Consider the following 25,217-nt stretch of genomic DNA (forward strand, 5'->3'; position numbering starts at 1 on the left):
CTCTCTCTCTCTCTCTCTCTCTCTCTCTCTCTCTCTCTCTCTCTCTCATATTCCCCTACTCACACACTAACAGTCATAAAACACCAAACATTCAAGCATAAAAGAACTGCAGCTTCTGCTCCGTGAACATGTTGAGCGTTTGACGGGAAGGCCGACAGATTGAGGCAGCATCCTACCGGAGCGCTTCTCTCTCCCATAAAAGGATGCTCTGAGGAATCCCAGCATAGTTGAGCTTATCAAGCCCAGCCCCACAGTAACCTTTGGCCGGAGCTGTGTGTCAGCGCTGATCTATCGCAGGCAGCAGGATGCTGACACGTGTGAAAAACAAAATTTTAAAAATTTAAAAAAACAGGAACAACCCAGTGTCTTTTTGGCAACACAAATGTGACGACTCTCACAGCAAAGCAGCAGCAGGGACTAAGCTAAGCACTTTCTGAAGCACACACACACATATGGACACGCCCTGTGCGGAGCTCAATGTGGTGCTTCATTTGGGCTGGTATATTTAACGGAAAAGTTCCATTACATAGTTTGGTTTGCATGGCGGGTAACTGGCAGCTTCAGCTCTGAAAGGGCACCGTTTGGCTGCTCTGCAATCGGGGGAAAATGTCCTAAAATGTCCTGCAACTGTATAAAGACTCACACACAGACCAAATCTACAGATTCAGCACCAACGGCCTACTTTCCATGAGCGTTTCTTTCACCTGGCGCTGACGTCCGTGTATAGCTGACCTCAATATGAATTCAGCACTTTGTGTTTGTAGCAGCAGCGGCCAGAGAGGGCTCCGGCTAAAGGACGGCTTACTGCGGTGGGAGGAAGGAAAATAAACTGCACAAGTCTAACTGATATTACTGGCACCAATAAAACGGTCATCATATTTATGTAAGGTTCTTATAGCTGTGTTATCTGTATTAGGGGACACATTTTGTTCTGTATTTTTGCCTTGATCCGTTGGTCAGTCGTAACTTGATAAATGACGTTAGCTCAAAGCTCGCGTGGTGGTTGACCCTCAGTGTAGTTTATCTTCATGTGGCTGGAAAAAAATTCTCCCTCGGACATTAAATGACGGTTAGTGGAGATGCAAATCCACCACAGAGGTAGAAGGCAGAGATAACTCTCTCTACTCTTCAGGCGGTAATGTAATGAAAGGACTGGAAGTGGTAATGGCGAGAGTTGAGGGGGGGCAACGTGTGTTTGACGTCACAATGAAACAGAAACTAGTTCAGAAAATCAACGTATTCGAACTACAACATCTCTCTTTGTGAGTAATGAGTAAAATATCTCGGCCACACATAAGTGAGTGCTTCCCACTTACGGTCAAGTGCTTTTCTCAAGGGCGCTCTTCTATTGTTTTCTCCGACCTCTCTGCTAACACCTCTCAACTTGTGGCAGGCAGTCAACATAAGACTCTGAGACTCAGGTGAAGATATGGCAAAAGAAGAGCTCCACCTTTTCTAAGATGTCCGTCACCGCTCAGGAGCCCAAAAAAAACAAACTACTTTTCGGATTGAAATCATTTTTCATACCGTAGCAGCAGGACAGGAAAAGAACTCACTGGCCTCAGTTCTGACCAGTCACAAGTGTGTGATGGGAACCTGCGGGCGACTCACTCAGCTGCTTTAAACAGACACACATCCCAACAGCAGGTTTTAAAATACACATTACTTCAGCATGCAAACACACACACACACACACACGCTCAGTCGCCTCTCGGCCTTTTAAAGATTCATTCATTCACAAGTCTGTGTGATGAATCGCTTCCCACGCACCTTCTCACCTTACACAATGACACATAGGCTACTGTTAAATACAATCCACTGCAGTCATTCATAAACATAGCTACACTGTAGGTCTGTATTGGTGATAAAAATCCTTAATACAGTCATCACTGGCAAAAATAATGATACAATCACCATGGTTTATATTCTTGCAGTTTCTTTTAAGCACATGGATGCGAGACTTAGCTTAATAATTCACTAATGTTTGATTTTTTTCTGCCAAGAAGAAACTGGAGTTCAAATTACCCTGAGCAGACAATCAAGCCGGCCAAAAATAACCGTTTAATTGGCCGGCTGAACATGGCCACGGCTAACTTTATGGGTTATTTTAAGCCCTGTGGGGCATAGGACAGGGCCTTGCAGGACACACGGCGGGGGGGGGGGGGGGGGGAATATAGATTCCAGCCGTGCCTGTGCACCCTCAGCAGTCCACCTGACATGAACAGGGCAATCTCCCCCGCTCAGGCCGCCCGGCAACATCAACATCAGCTGCTTACACAAATTGCAGTAGAGGACGGTGGGAAGACAGCCAGGCTTTTACCGACCAGCCGGCTACAATTTAGAGCAGGCAGTGAGACAGCTGTGAGTAACATTAGAGAGCAGCAGACCGACTGATTGACAATAATTGCATTTTAACCCATTTGGAAAGTTCTATCGATATTAAATCCAACATGATATTTATCTTCTTGTTTTTCCAGTTTTTTTTTTTTTTTTTCAAATATTTTACCATCAGGAAAGTATTACCACTTCTACCTGTAGACATTAGTATAGTATGATCCACAAAATGAGAATGGAATCTCCTAGCCTTTTACAGAGATGAGCAAGATTAAAGCCTTAGTTATACTTTTCCGCAAGGACGGACATGAGCTGATGCGGAATCTTGATGAGGTCCGCGTCTGAAGGTGTGACGTCACTTTGGCCTTCAACCCTCGCTGATGCAGCAAGTATAGATACAAGCTTAAGAATCCAATGTACGATTGGCTAACTAAGCCATGCTAGCAGGTTACAAGAGGCTGCAGTTAGGCAGAGCAGCACTTTGACCTAAATGCTAACCTTAGCATGCTAACATGCTCATTGCTCGTTCACAGTCTTAGTTTAGCGTCTAAGCATGCAAACATTTGCTATTCAGCACTAATGATGCTGATGATGGATGAAATGAAATGGATGAAAAGTCAACACCAACATCAATGTCTGTACAGAGTTTCACAAAAATCCAGTCAATAGTTGTCGAAACACTTCCCTCTAAACCTCAGATTTTAACCTCGTGGTGTCACTATTGATAAAAGTCCAAAGTTCAATCCATCCAATAGTTGTTTAGATATTTCAGTCTGGAACAAAGTGATGAACCAACCAAACGACAATTGCCATCCCTAAAGCCCCATTGCGGCCGTTCCTAAAGACGTCAGCAAAATAAAAATAACTACTTATTGTTTCGATAAATCTCAAGAGATGTCAACACACAGAATCACCACAGAGGAATGGTGGACAAGTTGTAGCATCCTCTTTGTTGCGGCTCAGTGATGGGACAGTCTTTCCCTACAAGTTAGAATATGACGGCGTCCTGATAGGCAAACGTCCACACCTGGAAGTCGTGTGCTGTATCCAGAAGTCATCAGTGATTACATAGGCAAATGATTTCTTTGCATGGCGGCATGCTGAAGATAGCATGAGACTGCTTTCTAACATCCAGTAAAGGTTTTACATAATATCAGCTTGCAGCTGGAGCCAGTCGAGTGGCAACGGCCATCTGATGGCAGCGAGAAATATTAGTCTTTGTATCTGAGCCGGTATGTAGGACATATATTTCTTCAACAAATGTGTTTGTGAGAAAAATAATGGACGGATCGGCCTCAGTCTGTCTTTGTATGTGGCAGTAAGTGGACAATATGGACAACACATAGACATTGGTACTGCTGGGTACCTTGAGAATGTTTACGAACCAAATGCTTTCCATTATGCATCAGAAGGTATATCCACACATACACACACACATACACGCACACAGCCTTTTATGAAGTATACTGAGTCCCAACACTAGGAATAAGACTCATAGGTTTACAAGTCTTCCTACAGTGTTCAATGTTCTACAGAAATATAGCTGAGGTTCTGTGTCATGATTTAGAGGGATGCTGCAGAATATGTACATGCATATACGAGACACTTTTTTTTGAAAATGAGAAGGTGAACATGACAAAGTCAAGCTCTCTCATTGGCTGTGTCATCGGTGTGCCTTAATAAGGAGAGCGGGACGTCGGTGGAGCGCAGACGCCTGGCGAGGAAGGAACCCAGCAGAACGTCTGGAACATAAACACCTGCCACAGAGCCGGCTCCTGCTTGCCATTACCTCCTGGTACAGAAAACAGCACTTCAAACACCGACATCTGACACACACACACACACACACACACACACACACGCTCACAAACAGAAAGCATGCACACTTCTGGCAAATGCATTCTGATGTTTTCTCAATACATAATTATGCATTTTTTAATAGAGTATGGTCAAGAAGATTAGCAGTCCGTGTCACACCGGTGATTCGCAAATTCAAGACTGCATTTCCCATGAACCCGGTTGCTGATTGGCTTACTCTACAGTAGATGTTGGAAGTCAGTTTCCTATCAGTCTTTCACTCTTTCAACAACGCGACCTCCAAAAACCACAAAGCCTTCAGCAATATTTGCACATGATAACAGTTTGTGTCACAGAGCAATCTACCCTTCGTCCTCTGGATTTCCTACGAGATCCAACCCAATGACACACAAAGCAGAGGCCAGTAGAAGCTGCCTTTCTGGCAATGACGCTGTTTGTTTACACTAATTGAACTGACGTCTAAAATCAATGAATGGTTCACAGATGTTAAAACGACAGCGAGCACTTAAAATAAAAAAAGAGGATTTGAGACATCCACACAAATAGACCCACCGACAAAGAAAAACATGAAAACATGCTGATACGGAGAAAAATAAGCAACAGTGGATTCAGCAAAAGCCCAGTCGCCAGATCCTCGATGAGAGAGTGAGAGAAAGAGAGAGAGAGAGAGAAAGTGGGGGGAAAAACAGAAAAATGGGGCAATATTTATAGAGGAGCTCTTCCTCTTCCGGATGAGCTGTTGGAACGGAACAGATGTGACATGCAGGAGCAAAAACATCTAGCGGAGGGAAGACTGAGAGAATATTAACACCAGATATGGACAGGGATGAAACCTAAACCAAACTTTGAAATGAAAGCGCCTGGAGGATGCTGCAGGCCAAAGTGAAAAGCAAACATGGGTGCAGAGGTGTGTTATGGGATGGACTGGCTCTGCTATGGATGTGGATTTGCTTTCACCCGACAGAACTAACTCGCCCTCATCCTTCAAATCGCCATCTCCCTGTAGATTCATTTCTGCACCACACGAAGATTCCCCAAAAAAAAGCAAAAGTACGCAAGATGAATCCAGCGAAGGCATGCAGAGCGGCACACGAGCAGATAAAGGGATGAAGGGATACACCGAGATGAATGTTTACCAAGGAAAGCTCGAGCTCCCTGCGTCGAATTAATGACTTTCACCGCCGCTCGGCAGCATCCGTTTACCTCCGTTTGTGACTGGATAACAATCAAGCTTTAACAATCAGACTTTAGCTTAACCCCTGCCTTAAGTCTCGCCGAGGTCAGAGGTCAGCGGTTTGTTTGCTTGGTGCACATATCAAAAGGGAAGCACTCGTGTAAATCTGGCGGACTCTCGCGGCACACACCGAGAGAGGCGGCACGGAAGAGTGACAGCGAACATGTGCTCCAATCAATAAAACACTCGGCAGTCAAGAGATGCGGCGCGTGGCTGCAGCACCTCTCGCTCTGTTTCCACACACAGCATAAGGTTGCGAAACAGTCACGTGTTTGCACCTGTGCAGAGTCAATAAAACCCAAAATAGACAAACGAATGAAAGCCTCTCCGGCACACAGACATGCCAAGACACCTCGTCCATCATGACATGTGGTGGTGCAGAGGCTGTCATCACTGTAATGTGAGCTCCCACCTTTGTACTTCTCTCGGACATTTTCGTAAGCCTGGATGAAGTCCTGCTCCTCGGCATTGGGAGGCAGGAAGGCGGGCTCGTACACGGCCATGCTGGCACTCTCACCCTCTTCTTCTTCTTCTTCTTCTTCTTCTCCTCCTGCTGCCTATTGGGTCAGCTCTCTGTGCGTTTGGCTGTGTGTGTGAGGCAGCCTGTGCTGTCCTCGGTCTGCTCTCTCTCAGCTGTGTGTGAACCCTGCACAGCTCCCAACTTCATTCCAAAGCCCCGCCGCCCCCTCTCCTTCTCCTCCTCCTCCTCCTCCTCCATACCCCCCCTACCCCTCCCATAGCCCGGCTCAGAAATAATAATATAAATGTCAGGCCCCTCCTCTTAAAGATACACAGACTGGGCCTGCTTTCCAGGCACGAGCCCAGCAGCAACGGAGAGCAGAGCAGCAGCGTACGGTTAGGCTCTCACTACAACTGGATTAGACCGTGATGGATGGCAAGATGCAGCCCTCTTACTGTCAGACCAATGTTACAGATTCAATTCAACTGGGTGTAGCCCTGTAATATACTCAAGACTGAAATATATATCATCATCAATCTATAAGAAATGGTACAATGATGGCAGTTCAGTATCCATAAATAGCCACTGCACTACAGGCACTGCCGACGTTAATCTGTCTATGATCGATGCTTTGCTGATCAGTTTCATTCAAACTGGTGTGCGGAGTATCTTTTGTGATCCTGTGTGTCTAATAAATAAAACTAATGTAATTTTTTATAGTTTTTATTACATGCTGTTTTACTGCTTATTTTAACTGTTATCTTAGCTTTTAATTCAATTTTATCATTTTGTTATCTTGTGTGCTTTTGTCTCAAATTGTAAAAAAAAAAAAAAAAAAAAGTAACTTTTTTTTCTGTTTTGGTTTATGTGTCGTTTACACAATCCACACCCGTTCCGTCTTATTTTTGGCTCGTCAGTCACCTGTGAAGCACTTTTGAACTGCACTAACTGTATGAAACCTGTATGAAATATTCTTTTCTGTTTTCTGCTGCCTCTAATTGAACCAGGTTCAAGGATATTAATCAATTTCCTGCATTTTACTTCTTAAACTGCACTGCAACTCTTATTCTATTTTTAGGTTTTTAATGTTTTAATGACTGTTTTTAATGTTTCAATCAATGTTCTTAATCCTTTTCTTTTGCCTTATGTTTTGATGCTTTTAATGGTTTTATGTGAAGCACTTTGAATTGCATTGTTGTTGAAATGTGCTATACAAATAAACTTGCCTTACCTTGAAAGGTGCTATACACATAAAGTTTGATTGATCGGTTGACTGATATCCAGAATGAGGTGGCCTCTGCTCTCTTAACTTGTGTAGGCCAAGCAAGTGACTTTTTTATATGCCAACATTACTTGTTTGAGGGCTTCTGCACTTTTAACACATGTAGCCTATAAAAAGGTTGGTGACAATTAATGTCTCGCTTCCTTGTAGAGCTAGAAATTTCAGAATGAAAAGAACAATTCTACCTCCGAAGAGTAATTTAACTAGTTACTGGCAAGTAGCCGTGTTTCTAAAAAAGAGAAACCGTCCATATATAAGCTCAAAACCCCAACATTGTTTCCATAAAAAATAATATCACCACAGTGGCTGCAAAACCTTCATTAGGTGCCCTGAAATGAAATCAGGCTCAATACTCAGTCATCCCTTATTATTTCAAAGATACTAAGGCCAAGTTTTGATGCCTACATTTAATCACATTTGAACAGGAAGCCGCCTGTCGCTGCAGGACATAATCTCATAACAAAGAAGACGGCCGACCTGTTTGTGCCGCAGTGACACACTCCAGCTGGTAGCTGTTGTGTTGCAGCCAGCCACGGAGAAAGTTGATGCCTGCGGCGCCATGAATACATTCAAAGTGCAGATATGCCCTTGACATCAACTGTTGGGTTAGCGAGCCACTAAATATTCAACGGACTGACCAGTCAAGCTGATGACAGTCCAGACCAGAATAAATTATGGGTAAAAAAAAACACCATAACAACAACTACAAGTCATACTTGCCAAGACTTCAGTGGTCTTCTTAATTCAATTTAGCAGCTTTATTGTTGTGTCAAAACATGATACATTTGCAAGCTGCTTTAATTAATACCAAATGCAATTTGTGGCATTAAAGAAGATTAATAACAGTGACTGTCGATTGTGTCAACAAACACAGACACACTGTGCATAGTTAATGTCTGAAGCCAGCTAGACTGTGTTGGATCTAAAAACGATGTATTGTCGAGGAGCTTTATGACGGAACGCCTCATAAAAACGATGAGGGAAGTAAAGACCATATCAGCCTGCACTATTTCCATGCTGGTTCGCGTAGGCGTCTGCGGCAGCACAATAGTGGAGATTTGATGGAGGAAAAGGAAAATCCCTGCAGCTCAGCCTGAGTATCAGACATCTCTCTGGCCAAGGCCGACTGACATCAGCCAGGACTCTTTCCTGAGAGGAAACGCGATAAGGCCACTCCGAACTCTCTGCTGCTGCAGAGGGGAGTGTGTGTGTGCGTGCGCGTGTGTGTGTGTATATATATATCTATACAATCTCTCCAACAGGAAATTTTGCAAGCAAAAAAAGAATTAGGCACGCACTCAAGCATGTTTTCTTAATAGCAAAGTTCAGACACAATTTAAATTAAATGTTTTCACATTTTTTTCAGACCTAACTAGTGGGGCTTCTTCATCTGAGTCGATCAATCGGTCGTTTTAGTCTTCGTTGACTGAGATTTCTTTAGTTGATTAGTCATTTTAATGCTTTTTTTTAGGGTTAGGGTACATCTCTAATAAACATACGATATAAAGTGATGCTTTATAAGTGGTGCTTTACTCAAATAATTAGCCTGCAGTCAAGTGTTAGTCAACTAAGAATCATTTTGGTCAAAGACAGTCCGCCTTCCTATATTGATTTGATGAGAATAATTGTATTGTTTTTTTATTTTATAGAATATAATAAGCGGACTTGATTCAAGAGCTGAGTGCTGAGGAACAGCACTCAGTGTCCATTACAACATGAATTGTGAAATGTGGACATAGAAGTATTTTAAGGCACATTATAATACACATGCAATTTAACAACCAGACGTGCAACTGTGCATCCCAAACTGTTCACATCATTCTTTATAAAAGACACAGTGCATGTCCACCGTAAAACACGGGGGCTTCTCTTATGAAAAACGAGTGGGTGGCCGTACATATCAGCATCCTTTAAAAGCCCAGTGCACAAAGAGACATTCATATTTGCAGTCACATCAGCTAAATGCTTATGTATCCCTTTAAATGGGGTTGAGGCCTGACAGAAGAATGACATCACCATGTTGACTCAGGCTTGAAGGCCTCTGACTGATAAAGCTGCTCAGAACTATAAACAGAAGCCAGTAGCACACCAAAAGAATGAACTCTTCATCCGTCATGCACTGTAACCAGAACATGACTAAGTGTAATGTCCATGTTGATGTAGTCGGTAGCTAGATGTTTTTGTCAAAAACTATTCCCATCAGGCCACACTCACATTTCCAGGTGCCCAAAGTAGTGTGAAGTCCGTCTTAAACTGCTGGCTAATACATGTGGAAGCAAGGTGAAGATATTTTAAAAACTAAACGTTTAGCACCTCACCCGCTGTTAACACTCACTCGCACTGGATCTCAACATGTCACGTTGCTTGACACACATGGTGGTGACAGTACAGCTTAGTGTCCACTCCTAAATAGCTGGACGACCAAATCTAGCTCCAGCACATCCGTTTATTTACTCAAGCTGCGACTTTAAACGGCTCATGATCTCGTGAAATATGAGTATGTAAAAATGTATGCGTGTGTGCATGTGTGTGTGTGTGTGTGTGTGTAAGTAAAGAGTTCCTCTGCATCCTGTATACCAGGCATGTAAAAAAATAGTATGTATGAACCACTAACCGGTTCATGTTGTATTAAATTCAAGCAGCAACCTCAGGTTCTGGGAAGTGAAGCCAAAGTGTTGCATTCTCTCTAATGGCCAGCAGGGGGCGGCTCCGGTGACAAAAAGAAGAACTTCTCACTTGATTTATTACCTCAGTAAACATTGTAAACATGAGTTTATGGTCTCAATCTCTAGTTTCAAGTCTCCTTCAATACAGCATGATGTTCATTTAGTAAGTTATGCTCCATTTAGAGTCAAATATACCATAAAGCAAGGTATGCTTTAGGGCAGGGCTAACTTGTGATTGACAGGTCGCTAAAACGCCGTTGTTCAGTCCGGGAGTTGTCTGAGTTTTTGTATCTCAACTCTAACCCTTTCACAGTGTGTTTTCATCTCATGAAAGTTAATTGTAATATTTTTTTGGTTGCCTAAAAATGTCTTATTCAGCGTGCGGTTGTACTTCGCTTCACGTGTCACTTGTATAACGTGTCACTTCTGGTTGCAAAAAAACAAGATGGTGACGGCCAAAATGCCAAACTCGAGTCTTGCTCGAGTTGCAGTCCACAAACCAATGGGCAACGTTACGGCGACCACGTCCGCTTCTTATATACAGTCCATGGTCTAAGTCTAGTCTGTCCAGTTAGCATATACCAAGGATCTTGCAATTATTTGGAATCACAATAATGTAATTTGCAATATTTCAATATTAATTTCCTTGAATACTACATACCTTTTTTTCTCAAAACTATAATATACATTGTGAAATTTCTATTTCCACATATTTTTTGGTTAATACAATTTAAATATATTGTTACATTTTCAATCTATGAACATCATTTTGTTCATTCAGACATTAAAGAAGCTGCAGTATACAGCTGGCCAGTAAACAGCCTGCGCCTCAGTTTTTTTCCAGGTGAGTTTCCGTCTGTTTGATATTCTAGTGGGGCCGACTCTCAAGACGAGAGAAGATACATCATTAACGTTATTAATGTTGTTTTTCACACCATTCTGTTCGGAGAATAAGTCTGCCAGTCTTTACAAATCACAGCACATCTCTTCTGCTTAAGTGTCAAGGGGGTTACTGAAGCACAGCTCACCGCTGATGGAAAGAGACATGGGGGGGAACAAACGCTGTGTACACACACACACACACACACACACACACACACACAGAGGCAGGAGTTTAACACTATCCAACAGCTAGAGTGATAGTCTGGCTTTGGAAGATGACAAACCTCTCAACAATAGTGTGACGCTGTTATTATGGGAGAATTCATGGCCGGCTGCCACTAAAACAGGACTTATCCTCTGCTGGATTGTGATGGAAGGGAAATGATATTGTCCGTGGAGACGTGGTTTGAAAGTCAAGGGAATCTCTCTGTGATTACGTCCTTCCTCGTATTTTCAACTAAAGCTCTCCTTGCTATAAACCATATATATTTTAACCAAAACTGAACCTATGCCATTGTGAAGATCAGACATTAGACGATGATTAATAGCGTTGCAAAGGCATTTGGAATAAAAAGAAATCCTACGATTGTGTTCAGTGTGTTCGCATTGAAAGGACCTTCACCCTTTTTTTGTCAGTGTATTAAATCATCATCACAAGCCTGGCGGCTTGAAGGAGTTTAGCCAAAGCTGGGGCTGACTGGATTCTGTTCTAGCATAGTGCAATAATGTTGCAACGCTGCTGTAATAACAGTGAAACAAGCACAGAAACAGACATGGCTCCCTCTTCTGGATATCCACAACAGTGTCGAACTGAAACTGCACTGAAGCACAGAAGTGAGAAGTTATTGTGTGCTTTTCCTCTTCCTTTTGCCTGGGTCTGTCCATTTCTCTTCGGCTCATTTACAGAATTTCAAAACTGGTGGTGAGGTGGAAAGGTGCAAACATCAAATCTGTAAAAAAAAACAAAAAAAGAAATAAAGCTGTTCTGTCTGATAGATGAGCGTAACACACAAGGAACACACTGTGCAGTTAATGCTATTTCAGACGGGTGTGAGAAATGAGACACATTTTCCAGAGGCTGTGAATACTCTCCAGGATGGACACTTTCAGGCTGCAGAAAGTGCCACCTAGTGGGAAAATGGCTTATTGCGGTTTGAAGGAGGACTAACAGCCGAGTTCATTTGACAGCGAATAGCTCGATTCCTGATGAGATGACATTCAATAAGCTTTTGTAGTTTAACTGCAGCTGAGAGCCAAGAATAGGTAAAGTGCCAGCGTTTGTAAAGAAAACCACAGTCTCGGCATTTAGTTCACACAAGACATTTCTTAAACCTGACGAATAGAAACACAAAGAGGCATTCACGCTGTAAGTAAGTGAATCAGGTCAGCAGACAGAAAGAGCAAAGCATAATATGATGAATGTATTTAGCTCTAATGCTTCCATTAAATACATTTTATTGCGCTATCATGAAAGCCGCCTGAGGGCAAGGGTCTTAGTACGCTTCTATGGAGTAACCGTCAGTGGGGCTGAAGATTTACACCTTAAAAAGGGGCATCCTTTCTCTGGCCCTGTCACAGTGGCACTGATAACATGGGGGAACAGACAGTGGGTGACTCACATAAGTCCCTATACAGCCTTTAATATACGAGCAAAATACTACTGAGATACTTAGGGCTCTGTTCCTAGTCTACACTAATCATTCCCACAGTAAATCGCCACAGTGTGTGAGAGAGTCTCTGTGTGGCGGCGTCTCGGTATCAGATCATAGCCTCCTCATAATGAATAATTGAGGAGTGCTTTGCAGGGATGCTAGGAGGAGTTTAAGTACAGCTTTGTCTCTCGAGGCCGACACTGGAGCACACACAACTGTGACTGCGAGGGAAGTCAACGTTTATAAAATAAAATGCATTTGAACTACTTAAATTAACACCACAATTAACCCAAAAGCCATATGAGAGTTTATATTTGTTTTTCTTTTTTAATGGCTCTAGCCTGATGATGATTATGATGATGCCATTATCATTATTTGCTGTTTGGTACACCACATGGCCATCACTAAGGAGGGTGATGCAAATGTTCTTTTTTTGCTATTCAATACCTACAGGACGCCCACTAAAGACATCATTGGATCATTTCAGTGGTACTCAAATAATGTAACCACAGTACACAAAAGCATCAGTCAATGTCTTACTTCAAACTGCAAGAAGGCAGTTCTCTTCAATGGATGTTGAAGAAGAAAGTGAAACTATTTGATATAACATAAGGCCATGGATGAGAGCAGAATAACCTATGAAAGCATACGATAGACAGACCAGAAGAAGCTCAAAGACATTGGGTGTTTTTTTGCGTCCCATGGTATCTAGCCAGGTAGACAGTTTCAGCTTTCTTTGCTGTGTGGTGGTGAAATTCCATTAACCATTAACCTCCAGGCTCCATTGTATTTTGGTGGCAGTAGAAGCCTCAGTGGCGGAGATTTTAAAACCAAGATAAATACAACTTAAACTATTTGGCAGACTGTACCACTAGTGTTATGTGGGAAAACTTTTTTTGTAAAATCTTTAAAAGATCTGGTACATTCCATTTGCTGTACCCCTAAAAAATGGTTTTAAAAGAACTACAGGAGTCAACCACAAGGTGGCAGGGTAGAGTGTTTAACCTCATGTTGAGTTATGTTGCAGAGCATGGTGCCAGTCCTTGAGTACCCCTCTCATGCCTGCACTAAAGTGATTAAACTATACATCGGAGATAACCTTCGAACTCTTTTTTTAAAACCTTGTTGTCTTCATGCAATAATAGAAGGAGGAGAGAGACAGAGAGAGAGAGAGAGAGAGAGAGAGAGAGAGAGAGAGAGAGAGAGAGAGAGAGAGAGGAGACGACATGCAGCAAAGGGCTGTGGGTCAGATTCAAAGCCGGGTCGATGCTGCAAGTACTCAGCCTTGGTACATGGGGCGCCCACTGTACCAGGTGAGCTACCCCAATGATATGGCTTTGATGGTTACGTTGGATGGTCCTGTCAAGTCTTCTCGTCAATCCCAACGGAGTCTCCTCATTGCCATTTACATCTATTTATTCCCAAAAAGGCAGCTAGCACAAAGGAACATTGTCTGTTTATATGATGTCTATGACTTTCAGCGTGTATCCAGTTGATGCTAACGCTGTTTGACAAATGGCAGAACTGTTGGATTTCTCGCCCCGTATAGGAGGATGTAATGCTCTTAAAGAACCACAGAAAGCATAGAGCGCTGCCTCAGCCACACATCAGCTAATCGCTAAACAGACCTGTGCACACAGTCCACTTGTGATACCCGTCCAGCACATGCTCATCTATATACAGACGGGGATTCTGTAGCAGCCAGTGAGTCAGTCAGTCAGCAGAGCCCACAACAAAAGCTCAGCCTCGCCCATGGGTGCTGACACAGTCTGACCTGGCCTTCTGATGGCTGGAGGAAGAGCAGTGCAGGATGTGGATGCAGGCCTATTGTAGGTGCTGGAGTTATCCAAACTTCCTCTTAGCCCGGCATGGGCGCGGCGTTCCAAAACAAACTCGATCAAAGGCTTATTGTGCTGAAATTAGCAGATTAAAAATAAAATATATAAAGGAGAGTACTGAAGTCATGCAAATGTTTTAGGCCGGACATGTTTTACGGTTTGTCTCAATGACTGATGATGTCCATTATGTTCATCATAACTGTCCAGTCACCTGTTCATTATTTCAGCCTTTTTACACGGACTGTTACGACAGCGATGCCGGCACTATTTCGATATGACTTCAAAATATTTTTTGTGAATTTATGTCATGCAATTTCTTTTGGCATATCTGCCAACCCTGATACTAATATATGATCCTAAGATATCTGTGTAAAGCCTGATAATATCAGCCTGCTGAGTTCAGCTCTACTGCACCGCATTGCAATGTGATGAAGTGCAGGCCATTGACACCATCATAACAGTTATATCACTCGGGGTTGATTTCAGTTATTAAAAGTGACTAGCGCACTATTATAGTACCGATATAAGTCATGTCACATGTTGTAGAGGTGGCACTGATGATTACATATAATGAGGAACGATGATGACTTGGCATTTCTAATATACCTTTGTCTTTGATTGATTGTTGCAGTCAACAACGAGCTCTTCGCTGACAATCTAACACTTGTTCTGCGAAGCAGCACATCACAGCGATGGCACCGCCAACCCGTAGTGTAAATAAGTAATGTGTTGAACTGGACAGGATCCCAGCCTATTGTTTGAGCAAAATGAACCACACCTCCCACGTGGAAAACTACAGTCTCTTGCTACTACTGCCCTTGCCTTAATGTATAAAGTGTATATCCTGTTCAGCTGGCATCTATTCCTTCAGGGGGAATAGAAACCGTACAGTTCTGTTTTCTTTGCTTTTTGCTTACAGTATTTCAGTACAAGGTTAACTGTTCCTTGGAGAGCTGCCATTTGAAGTTGCACGGGACAGGTCAAGGCAGCTTGAAATGTATAGTAGGGCAACAATAGAAAAAGAGCATCCTACCGAACAGCATGTCAATCTGTCCTCAACCCCCACAAACAAGTTCAGGATTTATGACTTTATCAATATCTCTTTTAAGCGATTTTACAATACTGACGTCCACAAAATCCAGGTACTTCTCGCTGCTATTATAAGACACAGAAGAGCATAATTACACCAAATATGAATGCACACTGTAAAAGGAATTTGTGAGCTGTGGATCAATATCTCAGAGTGAGCTCTCTACCAATTGATGTCATTGTGTCTGACCCAGAATGCAAACAAGGCCATTCCCACACAGGACAATGGCATTGAGGTAATTAATAAATGAACAATCGCTTTTCAGAAGTGGAAAAGTCAACATTATGAATAAAGATCTTTCTGATTAGCAGTCTGGTTTTCCCACTTCAGTCAGGCTATACTGTACAATAACCACTGAGTTTAAAATGCACTCGGCATTATCCCTGTTAAGTCAAAGGACACTAACTCACATTTCCCAACGTTCCTTCTTTAAACAGAAATTAACAACAAGCTCAAAAGGATTGTTTTATAGACCTCTTCTGGTTTTAAGTCTCAAGTGTGTTGCACATGTGACCGCGCACAGCAGACGTGTGCTGCTGATGGAGCCACTGACCAACAGCAAGTGTTAACATTTAATGGAGGAATTTTGTAGTCCTCTGTCTGAATATTAACTGCTGACAGTTATGAGAGGCTATGGTCCAAATGCATCTTGAGAATGTGAGAACTTAATATCCTGTTTGCGACTAATGAGCTTGCTAAATCACAGTTAGCAGGCAAGCTAGCCCAGAGTGCTTTCTCTTTCCCTCTTGGGTACCTCTGTATGGAATGACAAAGTGTTCAAAGAGCCAGAGGGGGAATAAATGTTCCAATGTTGCTGTGACCAGTCCTTAAAAGGTGAGTTGGGTACGCTTCTGCATCACTGAGTACATGTACGTTGTGTTGTGTTCATCCTACCTGCGATACGAATGACAGCCCTATCCGCGGGATCCAGGACCTCCCCTGAGGACGACTTGGAGCGCTTGACCCTCTGGAGCTTGGACAGGTTCCAGGGCAGGGTGTCTCCGGGACAGGGCACGCCGCTCCTGTCACCGTAGTTTTCCTCCGCTGGGGGTTGATCCCTGCGTCTGTCTTTACGGGTCGCCATCACCTTCCTACAGGTGAGATTAAAAAGATAAGAGTTTGAGAAAAGCTGGAGCAGTAACTGTCAGGCTCATTGTCCTGGTTATCATATAATATAATGTAGTTTAAATCCTGTCAATACTGATCATAAGGTGTCCAAGGCATCTGGAATTAAGTGAACAACATACAACTTGAAATGATCCTGGCTAATTGTTAAGCGTATTATTAAACTAGTGACTCATGAATCTAATCGCCAGGAACCGAGGTGTTGGAAAAAGAGACGTCCAGGCTTCATTAAAGCAGCCAGGGGTCAGCCGTTGTGTCAGCTATCTCCCGTCTGCTGTGACCTCACTCTCCGAATGTTTAACTGCCATTGAAATGTGTGACTAGATAAAACTCAAAAAATGCAAAACGCAGGGATAGACACACATTGTCCTGTGAAATATATATTCGGTGGTGTGTGTGGTGATGTCAGCAGCAGGGTGAGGCTCCATGACCACGATAACGGCACCGCATGGATCTTCACCAGCTCATGCAAAATACGAGATATGCTACATTGCAGCTCCGTGACTTAGTTTGGTCTACATATGTGGACTTTGATCAGGAGATGAGAGATGGGTAAAGTAAAACATTTCTAGAGAACATGAATGAATTATTCAAGGATAACTCCACCGACTTAGAATTGCATTCCTATAACATCATTAGAATCTGGATATTTGGGGGGGGGGGGGGGGGGGGTTAAGTATCAAAATTGATGCTGCAGAACCAGCAATATAATTTCCTCTAATGTCAAAACATGGCACCTACACTACCCACAATGCAGCTAGACTGCCAACAGTCACAGATTCAGGTGTGTTATGCTAGCTGCTAGTGTAGCCCCGAGCCGCTAACCTCCGTCAGGCTGTAGAGGTCTGCTAAACTCACTTCTTTCTAACTCCACGCCCCCCAGTTTTTTTTTTGTTTCTTCATTTTACAACTTGTAGTCTTCAGCCCCAGCAGACGTAGACTCATATGACATCACTTGAGGCGATTTATCAGATTACGCACTGTTAGCTCTGGAGAAAAACTTTTTTCACATTATGCAGTAGTACAGCCCAGCACATTTGAGTTCCCCTTTAAGTCAACCCTGCACAACACTTTTCAGTACACTTCTGACAATCACAAACTATTGGTGTAGTTTCGACTACTTGCTCAGTCTCTGACCTTTGCCTTCAGGTTAAATATTTATCAGTAGCTTAATGCGCAGCATGGGTTACTGAGTAAATAGTGACAAAGCAGAGTGGAAATCACTGCGATGTATCATAAGCCACTACATATAACATCATACTCATCCTATTCCCCATTAACGTCTTGCACAATGCATTGTGTGAAGTGCAAAGGGGAATTTTAGTATTGCCTCATTTGCAGTTCAAACCTGACGGTGGCTGTTAAAAAGGAGAGTGTCAAACAATAGCTGACAGTTTATACGATCAAGAAACGGTTTGAGGTGTGTGAGAGCACGTGTGGAGACCAGTCCTAACGCACACACACACCCTGGCAAAGTTATTGCCATAGTGAAAGTACAAACCTGCACTGATAAACCTGAGCTATGATCAACAGGGAGTAGCTATACGAGTCATCAGCATGCATTAACACCATCTGTATACTGAAGTGGCGTTTCATGAGAGGCCCTCTCTATATAGGCGACACCTCTTGACACTTTCTGTCACCTCATGACACAATCACTTAACTTTCTGTCAGCTGAAATGTTTCGAGAGCTCTGGAAAGCACGCTTCCACTTAACAACAACAGCGACGACGACTGTTACAGCAGCGCTTACTGTAACGAGCCTCGATGATGTCCCAGCTGACCCGAGTCCAGAGTTCAGTCCTTTGTGAAGTTATCCTGCTGTAAATGTAAATGTTTTTGGACATGATGTCATCGCAAAACAAGCTCCAGCAACCACAGGTTCTCAGACTCATTATTCCTATTATACTGCATTATAGAGGACACACTATTGACACATAAATGAATGACCGGCGCTGCAGGATTACACTAAAAGCAAGTCAACTAATTGGCTCATGCATTTTGTAATGTCAGAGTCTGAGATCTTATGACCCTCAGTTAGCTCTCCATGTGATAAGATTCAGTCCTTATTAAACAGTCGGTGTGTTTATGAATTGTAATAGAGGTGCCATCTATAGTTTCATTAGAACATTCTCTAAGTGAGACATTATATTCAGGGCTATGGTGCAATTGATCTATAGGCATCATGTATTCACCTTCAGAACTTAAAACCACACACAAACCCACACTTCTTTATATGAATAATAGGATGACACAGCAAGGCAAGTTAACACTAGACTGCACATGCATGCGCGCGCACACACACACACGCACGCACGCACACACACACACACACACTTACACCTACACTTACACACAGTAGCAGCCGGTGTTGAGCAGTATCGTCTTACCTTACTGCTGTGCTGGATCGGTGCGTAAAAGCCTGTCAAACAGCCATGAATGCCGGTGATTCTGTCCGCGTCCTGCAGCAAAAAACAAATAAAAGTCGCGCATTGCATTGCGTGTGCCGGTAATGTTGAGGTAAGCCACTCCTTTTACGGGAGGCAGGGCTGCTGCTGCTGCTTCTGCTGGAGAAGGGGGAGGCGGCTGGAGAGACAACCCGCCGTGCAGAATCCGCAGTCAGCTGCGATGTTGAGCTCCGCACCGCTCATTCTCATCTAAACATGCCACCCTGGCGACACCTCACCTTTCAAATGGTCGGCAATCGATCACGCATTCGTTAAACAGACCCCCAAAAAGCTGCAGAATGCTGCTTATAATCGGCATGATTGCAGAGATCAAGAGGAAGCAGGCGTCCTTGCTGGCAGGCTCGATCCACACCACCCCTGCACACCTTGCAGCGGAGCTACTGGACCCGATCGAGGGCAATTAACGGCGGTTCGCCACCAGCAGGGTCTTGTGCTGCGGTGAAAAGCTGCATGACTCGCTGCTCGATTGGTTTGCCTGGCTGGCTGTGCGTCCCGGGTATAGGGCAGAGTTTGAGGATACAATGAAGGTCTCAGGATTAGATATCCTTATTGGGATGGGAGGTTGGTCAATTAAATATGCACTTGTTAACAGATATCACGTGACGCATGCTATGTTTAAAATAAAAAAAGGCAGTGAGACCTGGGATCATGTCACTGTTCACCATTAGGCAACATTTCACTGACAATGTGAAAATCCTTTCAGCAAAAGAACTTTAGGAAATGTCAGATTATGTGGCAATAATAATAACTTTATTTATACAGCACCTTTCAAAACAGAGTTTACAAAGTGCATTGACAACAAAGCAAGGCAACCCAAAGTAAGAGTTAAACCCTGATTAAACAGTACTATATATGAGACAATGAAACCAGTTGATACAAATAAACTAAGAAATAAAATGTAATTTAGTAAAATGAAATAATAATATCAATAACAAAGCAGTAGGGAGCCACCACAAGGCCAGCCTGCTATGAACAGTCCTGGGTTGGGTCCTGCTTTATGCTGTGCTGTGTAATGTGCATGTGCTCAGCCAAACAGGTTCCTAATTACACATTAATAAGGCAAACAAATATAGAGATCGCTGAACAGGTTCTACAATTTTCATGTGAATGCTTGAACATCTTCAGGCCTCTATAAATCCTTCAAAAAAAAAAAAGAAATCTGAGGAATAATCTGTTTTTTTGTTTAAACTGATCACAACTCTGACAGGGGGACGTTTCTTTAATTTAAAAGTTCAAAGGACAACACTGCTCTATATTATACAATATAGGCCCTACATCAAGAAATATGCCCTGCTAGAAATGATTTGGAATTTATCCAACAGCAATGGGTATTTATTGGTCAACCGTTGTGAGTAGTTATCATGCTGATATGAAATAAGCATTCACTGATGAAATATTATACCTGTCGAAAGGACTGTGAATCTCGCCACTTATAATGTCACAACCACTGGAGATCCGCAGCACATACATATTATAATACAGCACACTGCAGCACAACAGTGCAGCATGAGACGTCCGCTCAGTGAAACTGTTTTTTTTACATTTCCACACAGAGCCTAATTGCAGATATCACTTAATGCTGTCAGTGAATGCCTGCTTTATAAAACCTGTCCGCCATAGACAGCCCGGCTTGTTCAAGGATCACCATTCTGCTCTCAAGACGTGCTGTCTGTGTACCCGCTCGACAAGGACAACTCAATAATCTTGTCAGTGACAAACATCTCACTATTCCCTCACAGCCAGGCGTGTACAGCTTGTACAGCACTTATACAACCAGACATCCAATGACCTTGAAAGGGCCTTTGGGTCCTAACTGCATAAATATATGGGAGGTTTAGATAAATCTTTATCTGACAACATCTTTAATGGAATCACACAGGTTCTTTGAGGTCATGCACAGAACCAGCTTTAACAGTATGGGCATTAGGGAGAACACTAGAGACCGAAGTGATACATATGAAGGCAGACATTGAACGCTAAACAGTGAGAGCTGAAAAGACTTTCTCAGAGACTACAGAGCTAAAGGCACCGGAGACATTGCCATTGTTGTACAAAGTGGCTAACCTTGCTTGACAAGCTGAAATTGGTGCGGTGCTGCGGTGCAATTGTTGTCATGAATGAAATAATGGCCTATACTTTCTAATGCAGTAGCTGTACTTACCGCTGTCAGCTGTCTGGTTGAATGAGTATAAAGGTGGCAGTCTGTCATCCTGTGTGAAGTGCATCAAAGTAGAGCCAATGTTAAACCTACAGAGCTGACAACATTCAAAAAGAAGCCTTTTTGACTAACTCCATTGTGGATGAAATACAAATTAAGGTTACTTTGAATCAAGGTGTAACACAGCAAATTAACCACTATTCTATATTGATATACTTTTATTTTTGCCATTATTTAACCCTTTCTCTACGTATAAGTTTAAATGTGATTTTTGTCACAATATATGACGATATATATATAACGCTTTACGAGATGTCTATATATATATCTTTTTTTTTTGTACTAACGGTGTACCGGTACAGTACATGAAAAAATACAGTACATATACCAATAGAGTAGATACTGACATGTACATAAACATATAGTACAAATGAAAAAGATATTAGGGAATAAGAGTGTAACAATTGTGAATCCAAAATGAATGTGTATGTAATATGAATTGAAATACAGATGAGCGTCTCTTTGGAACAACCTACTTCCATCACTGCAAGCAATACCTGCATTAATCGTTATTCAACATCTGGAAACTACTTTAACGAGCAAAGATTATATAAGACGTCATGGACTTCATTGTAATGCATCTCAAGTTGAAAACATACATTTCTATATAAATTGTACATTTCTATTGATGTTTGATTTACTGCTTATATCATTATTAGTCTTGAAAGTGTGATGAATTATGAAGTTTTGTTTTCATATTTTTCTTTTTAAGTATGACCATCAAATAAGGGAGGTATGTTACTTCTCCTGCACAATGTTCAAACTTTGCCTTTCAATTTTACCATCTTTTTAGATACGTGTACATGTGAAAATGAAACAAAGCAAGAAGTTTAGAGGGAGATGGGGGAATGAGCTTCGCAGCACTTAAATCCGCTGTGATTTAAAATGACCATACTACACTGGAGGGGTACAGGTGATTACAGAATAAGGAAAGCAAACTATATAAATCCTATATAACTGTGGGTGCATTCTTTTTTTTCACTTTTTACTTTGGAACAAATCATAAAAGAGTATTAACGAACATATACTGCAGGCCAGATACTGTATATGTTGTAAAGTATAGGCTTATTTTCAGAATAGGGTACGACAGTGTAATTGAGAAGCCTGAGGTGGGACCGGTTTATGTGGATTTGTTGTTGGAGTTATGAAAGTAGAAAAGCTTTGTTATGATGAGGTTTATCTCACAGCAAGGGGCCCTGTCCTTGTGTCCTGACTCAGTGTAACTGATAGGTCACAAAATTAAAGTTAATGTTGGAAGCTATATAGGTTCTCCCAGGGCTCAAAAGTAAGGGTTGCCACCTAGGTGTTGTGGTGGCTCACAGTGGAGGATTTGGAAGGCCTGTGCGTCCTGTGAGCACAGACTGAGGGAGGCAGGAGGGAAACATCAGTCAATCGACCTCAGCGACGCTGACTCGTCTGTGTCTCCAATGACAACACACACCCAAACACAGTTCACCTGCAGCAGCCAGGGTGTATTACTGAACCAACACTGCCCTCCAGTGGAGTTCTAATATATATATATATATATATATATTTATTCAAAATTCTATTAAAAAATGGGATTGAGTTCAAGGCAGGCCATGGATTATTTGACCAATTCTTCATGAGAACAGACTTATTAAACCAATTGGAAGGAACTCTGTTTCATCCACAAAGCCTCAGACATAACATTGACCACATCAATAAAGATCATCCTATCCCTCAAGCACTTAACATTCACCAGGCATCTACTTCCTCACCCAACGGAAATACCACCTTAGCCACTGTGAGCCTTTTTCTGTTGAAAGCATCATGACTGGTATTTTTTTATCTGTGTGTGTGATGGAAGGCGCATATTTCTCTGCGAGCGTCACACCAATGAAGCCATAAAGTAATGGTGGAAATCTAAAACACTATGGGAAACGATACCTTCACTCTATATGATTTACATAAACAATAAATGGAAAGACTGAACGCTTGTCCGCAATGAGTCACTTCTGGAGCAGACTGCATCATGGGAGAGTTTGTGCGGGCAGCAGAGCAGCTTCGTGTTTTGCTGTAAGGCACGACTGTGTGTCAACAATATTAAAGTGGATACATAATGTGAATATTACTAACCGCCAAACACACACACACACACACACAGTCGCACCACGCAGGCGTGCAGGATGCAGCGACACACAAACACGCAGAATACACACACATGGCGGTACATCCACACACACACACAAGTCGAGTGCGAAACCACATATACACAAACACACACACACACACATGAGGACTCGCTCGCCTTATACCACATTCATACACACACGCACACTCCTGCAGTGCATACCTCCCCACTACTGGTCCAGACCCAGACACCGCATGCCAGTGCACCTCGCTCCCTGAGCCGCAGGCCGCAGGAGTAGAAGAAGAAACAGATGGGCACCAGCTGTTTGGATGGGAGCCTCGGGTGCACAGCTACTGTATTGCAACCCCCCCCCCACACACACACACATACACACACACATGCATGCATGAGCACGAACTCATTCAAGTTGTTTGAATGGGCCCCTGCCTATGCTGCTTCTAGTGTTTACTCACACAGTATTTACAGGTGATGCATTGTTGGTGCTCTGTTAAACAAGCGAAGATGTGAGGTCATCGACTACTACTACCATACAGACTTACTGATGTTCTAATGCCACACACGGGATGTACTGTGCAGTCTGTAAGTGTTTGGACAGTGACGTTATTTTGCTGACTTTGTTTAGGGCAAGAGAAAGAGGAAGATAGAAGATATAGAAATATGAATATATTAAACAATAAGTATGTGCAAGTTACAAAGGCAAGAAAATTCCAAAGGAAACAAATGGGTTGTAAGATGTGCACTGATGTGGCAGACTAGCATATTGCATTTGGAATGAAAGAGTAACTATGAGGTTAAAGTGCTGACGTTGGATATATTCACATCCATATTAAACACATCGTAGGAATGGTACAAGGCAACCAAAGGTTTTTTTAAGCCAAAATGTCAAGTGTTTCACTTTCTGAAGAACAGACAAGTCCCTGCTGCACTCCAGGCCTGGCAGGGGACATACCAAGTTTCTGCTAATGTCAGTGGTTCACAGACTTCAGTCAAAGGATTTGCAATCAAATATTAAAGCTGCGCCAATCAATAGAGATGTATCACCGGACTCTGCAGGTTTCCCTCAGCTGTATGGAGAGTTTTGGCATCTTTCAGCTCATTGTTTTGGTTTAACGGTGCACAACTACACCGTTTAGGTTCACTCTCGCCGCTCTCATCAGCGTAGTTTCCAGCAGCAGCTGTTTTCAGCAAGATACTCAGGTGAACTCACTGTGCACTACCTGTCAAGCACCAAACAGCGGTAGTTAGCTGGTGAATGAACATAGTGGAGCATTTAGCAGCTAAAGAGACAGATTTTTCCTTCAGACCAACAGACCAAAACAGAGGTAAAAGGAGTGTGAATATTGGACTTATTCGTAAGTTGGAGAGAAACACATGAATGTTAATGTTGCTTCACAACTGCTGGACCCAAAGTCAGTGGAACAAGTGAACAAAAAAAGAAAAACTTTAAATAAGATGACTTCAATTGTTCATGTTAAGCGTCAAAATTATTAATGGACCACTAAAATTGGGGCTACAAATCCCCATATAATTACTTGGATGTAAACACACTGAAACTGATTTTTTTGTTTTTAAATATACTTAATTGCAATGTTTCTTTCATCATCTTTCAGGCAGTTGTTCACTTCAAAGTCCATTGCATTTTTATACTTTATTATTTTAATAAATAACAGAAAACAATTAAGAGACACAAAACTAAACTAAACAAAACAAAACACAAAATAATAAAAAAAAAATATATAGAATAGAATTTAAAAAAAGAAAAATCACAATCTTAATCATGGGCTCAAGGCAACAGAGGCCACACCACTAAAAAGTATCACTCTACTACTACCTACAGGTTTGACTGTTTAAGACATTGGTGTAAGACAGCAGGTGTATGTTGAAATAGTATGGCTTCTGAACAACGCATGTAGGGAGTTACAGTATATTAAAAAAAAAAAAAGAAAAAAAGGATGTGAAATGAATTCATCTTTAGATGTTTGTTTTTCTCAACAACTGTGACCACTGTTCCCTAAATGGAGTTCAAGTTAACTGTCC

The 25,217-nt window shown here is 42.3% G+C and overlaps 1 protein-coding gene across 4 annotated transcripts in view; it reads right to left on the minus strand.

Annotated features, from left to right (window-relative positions):
- The window catches only part of plecb (plectin b), a 117,366-nt gene extending 98,106 nt beyond the window's left edge, over positions 1-19,260 (minus strand). For 2 of the 4 annotated variants that reach the window (XM_031876102.1, XM_031876101.1), the window contains exons 1-2: positions 18,772-19,260; positions 16,151-16,347 (exon numbers count right to left, since the gene is read on the minus strand). In XM_031876102.1, coding sequence (XP_031731962.1) covers positions 16,151-16,340 — 190 coding nt within the window. In that variant the 5' untranslated portion in view covers positions 16,341-16,347; positions 18,772-19,260. The remainder of the gene's footprint in view (positions 1-16,150; positions 16,348-18,771) is intronic. The other 2 variants (XM_031876103.1, XM_031876105.1) reach the window with 1 other exon arrangement.
- Positions 19,261-25,217: the final 5,957 nt, after the last annotated feature.

The sequence above is a fragment of the Anarrhichthys ocellatus genome, unplaced genomic scaffold, assembly GCF_004355925.1.
Source record: "Anarrhichthys ocellatus isolate YVR2014 unplaced genomic scaffold, GSC_Weel_1.0 scaffold103, whole genome shotgun sequence".
NCBI classification, from domain to species: Eukaryota; Metazoa; Chordata; class Actinopteri; order Perciformes; family Anarhichadidae; genus Anarrhichthys; species Anarrhichthys ocellatus.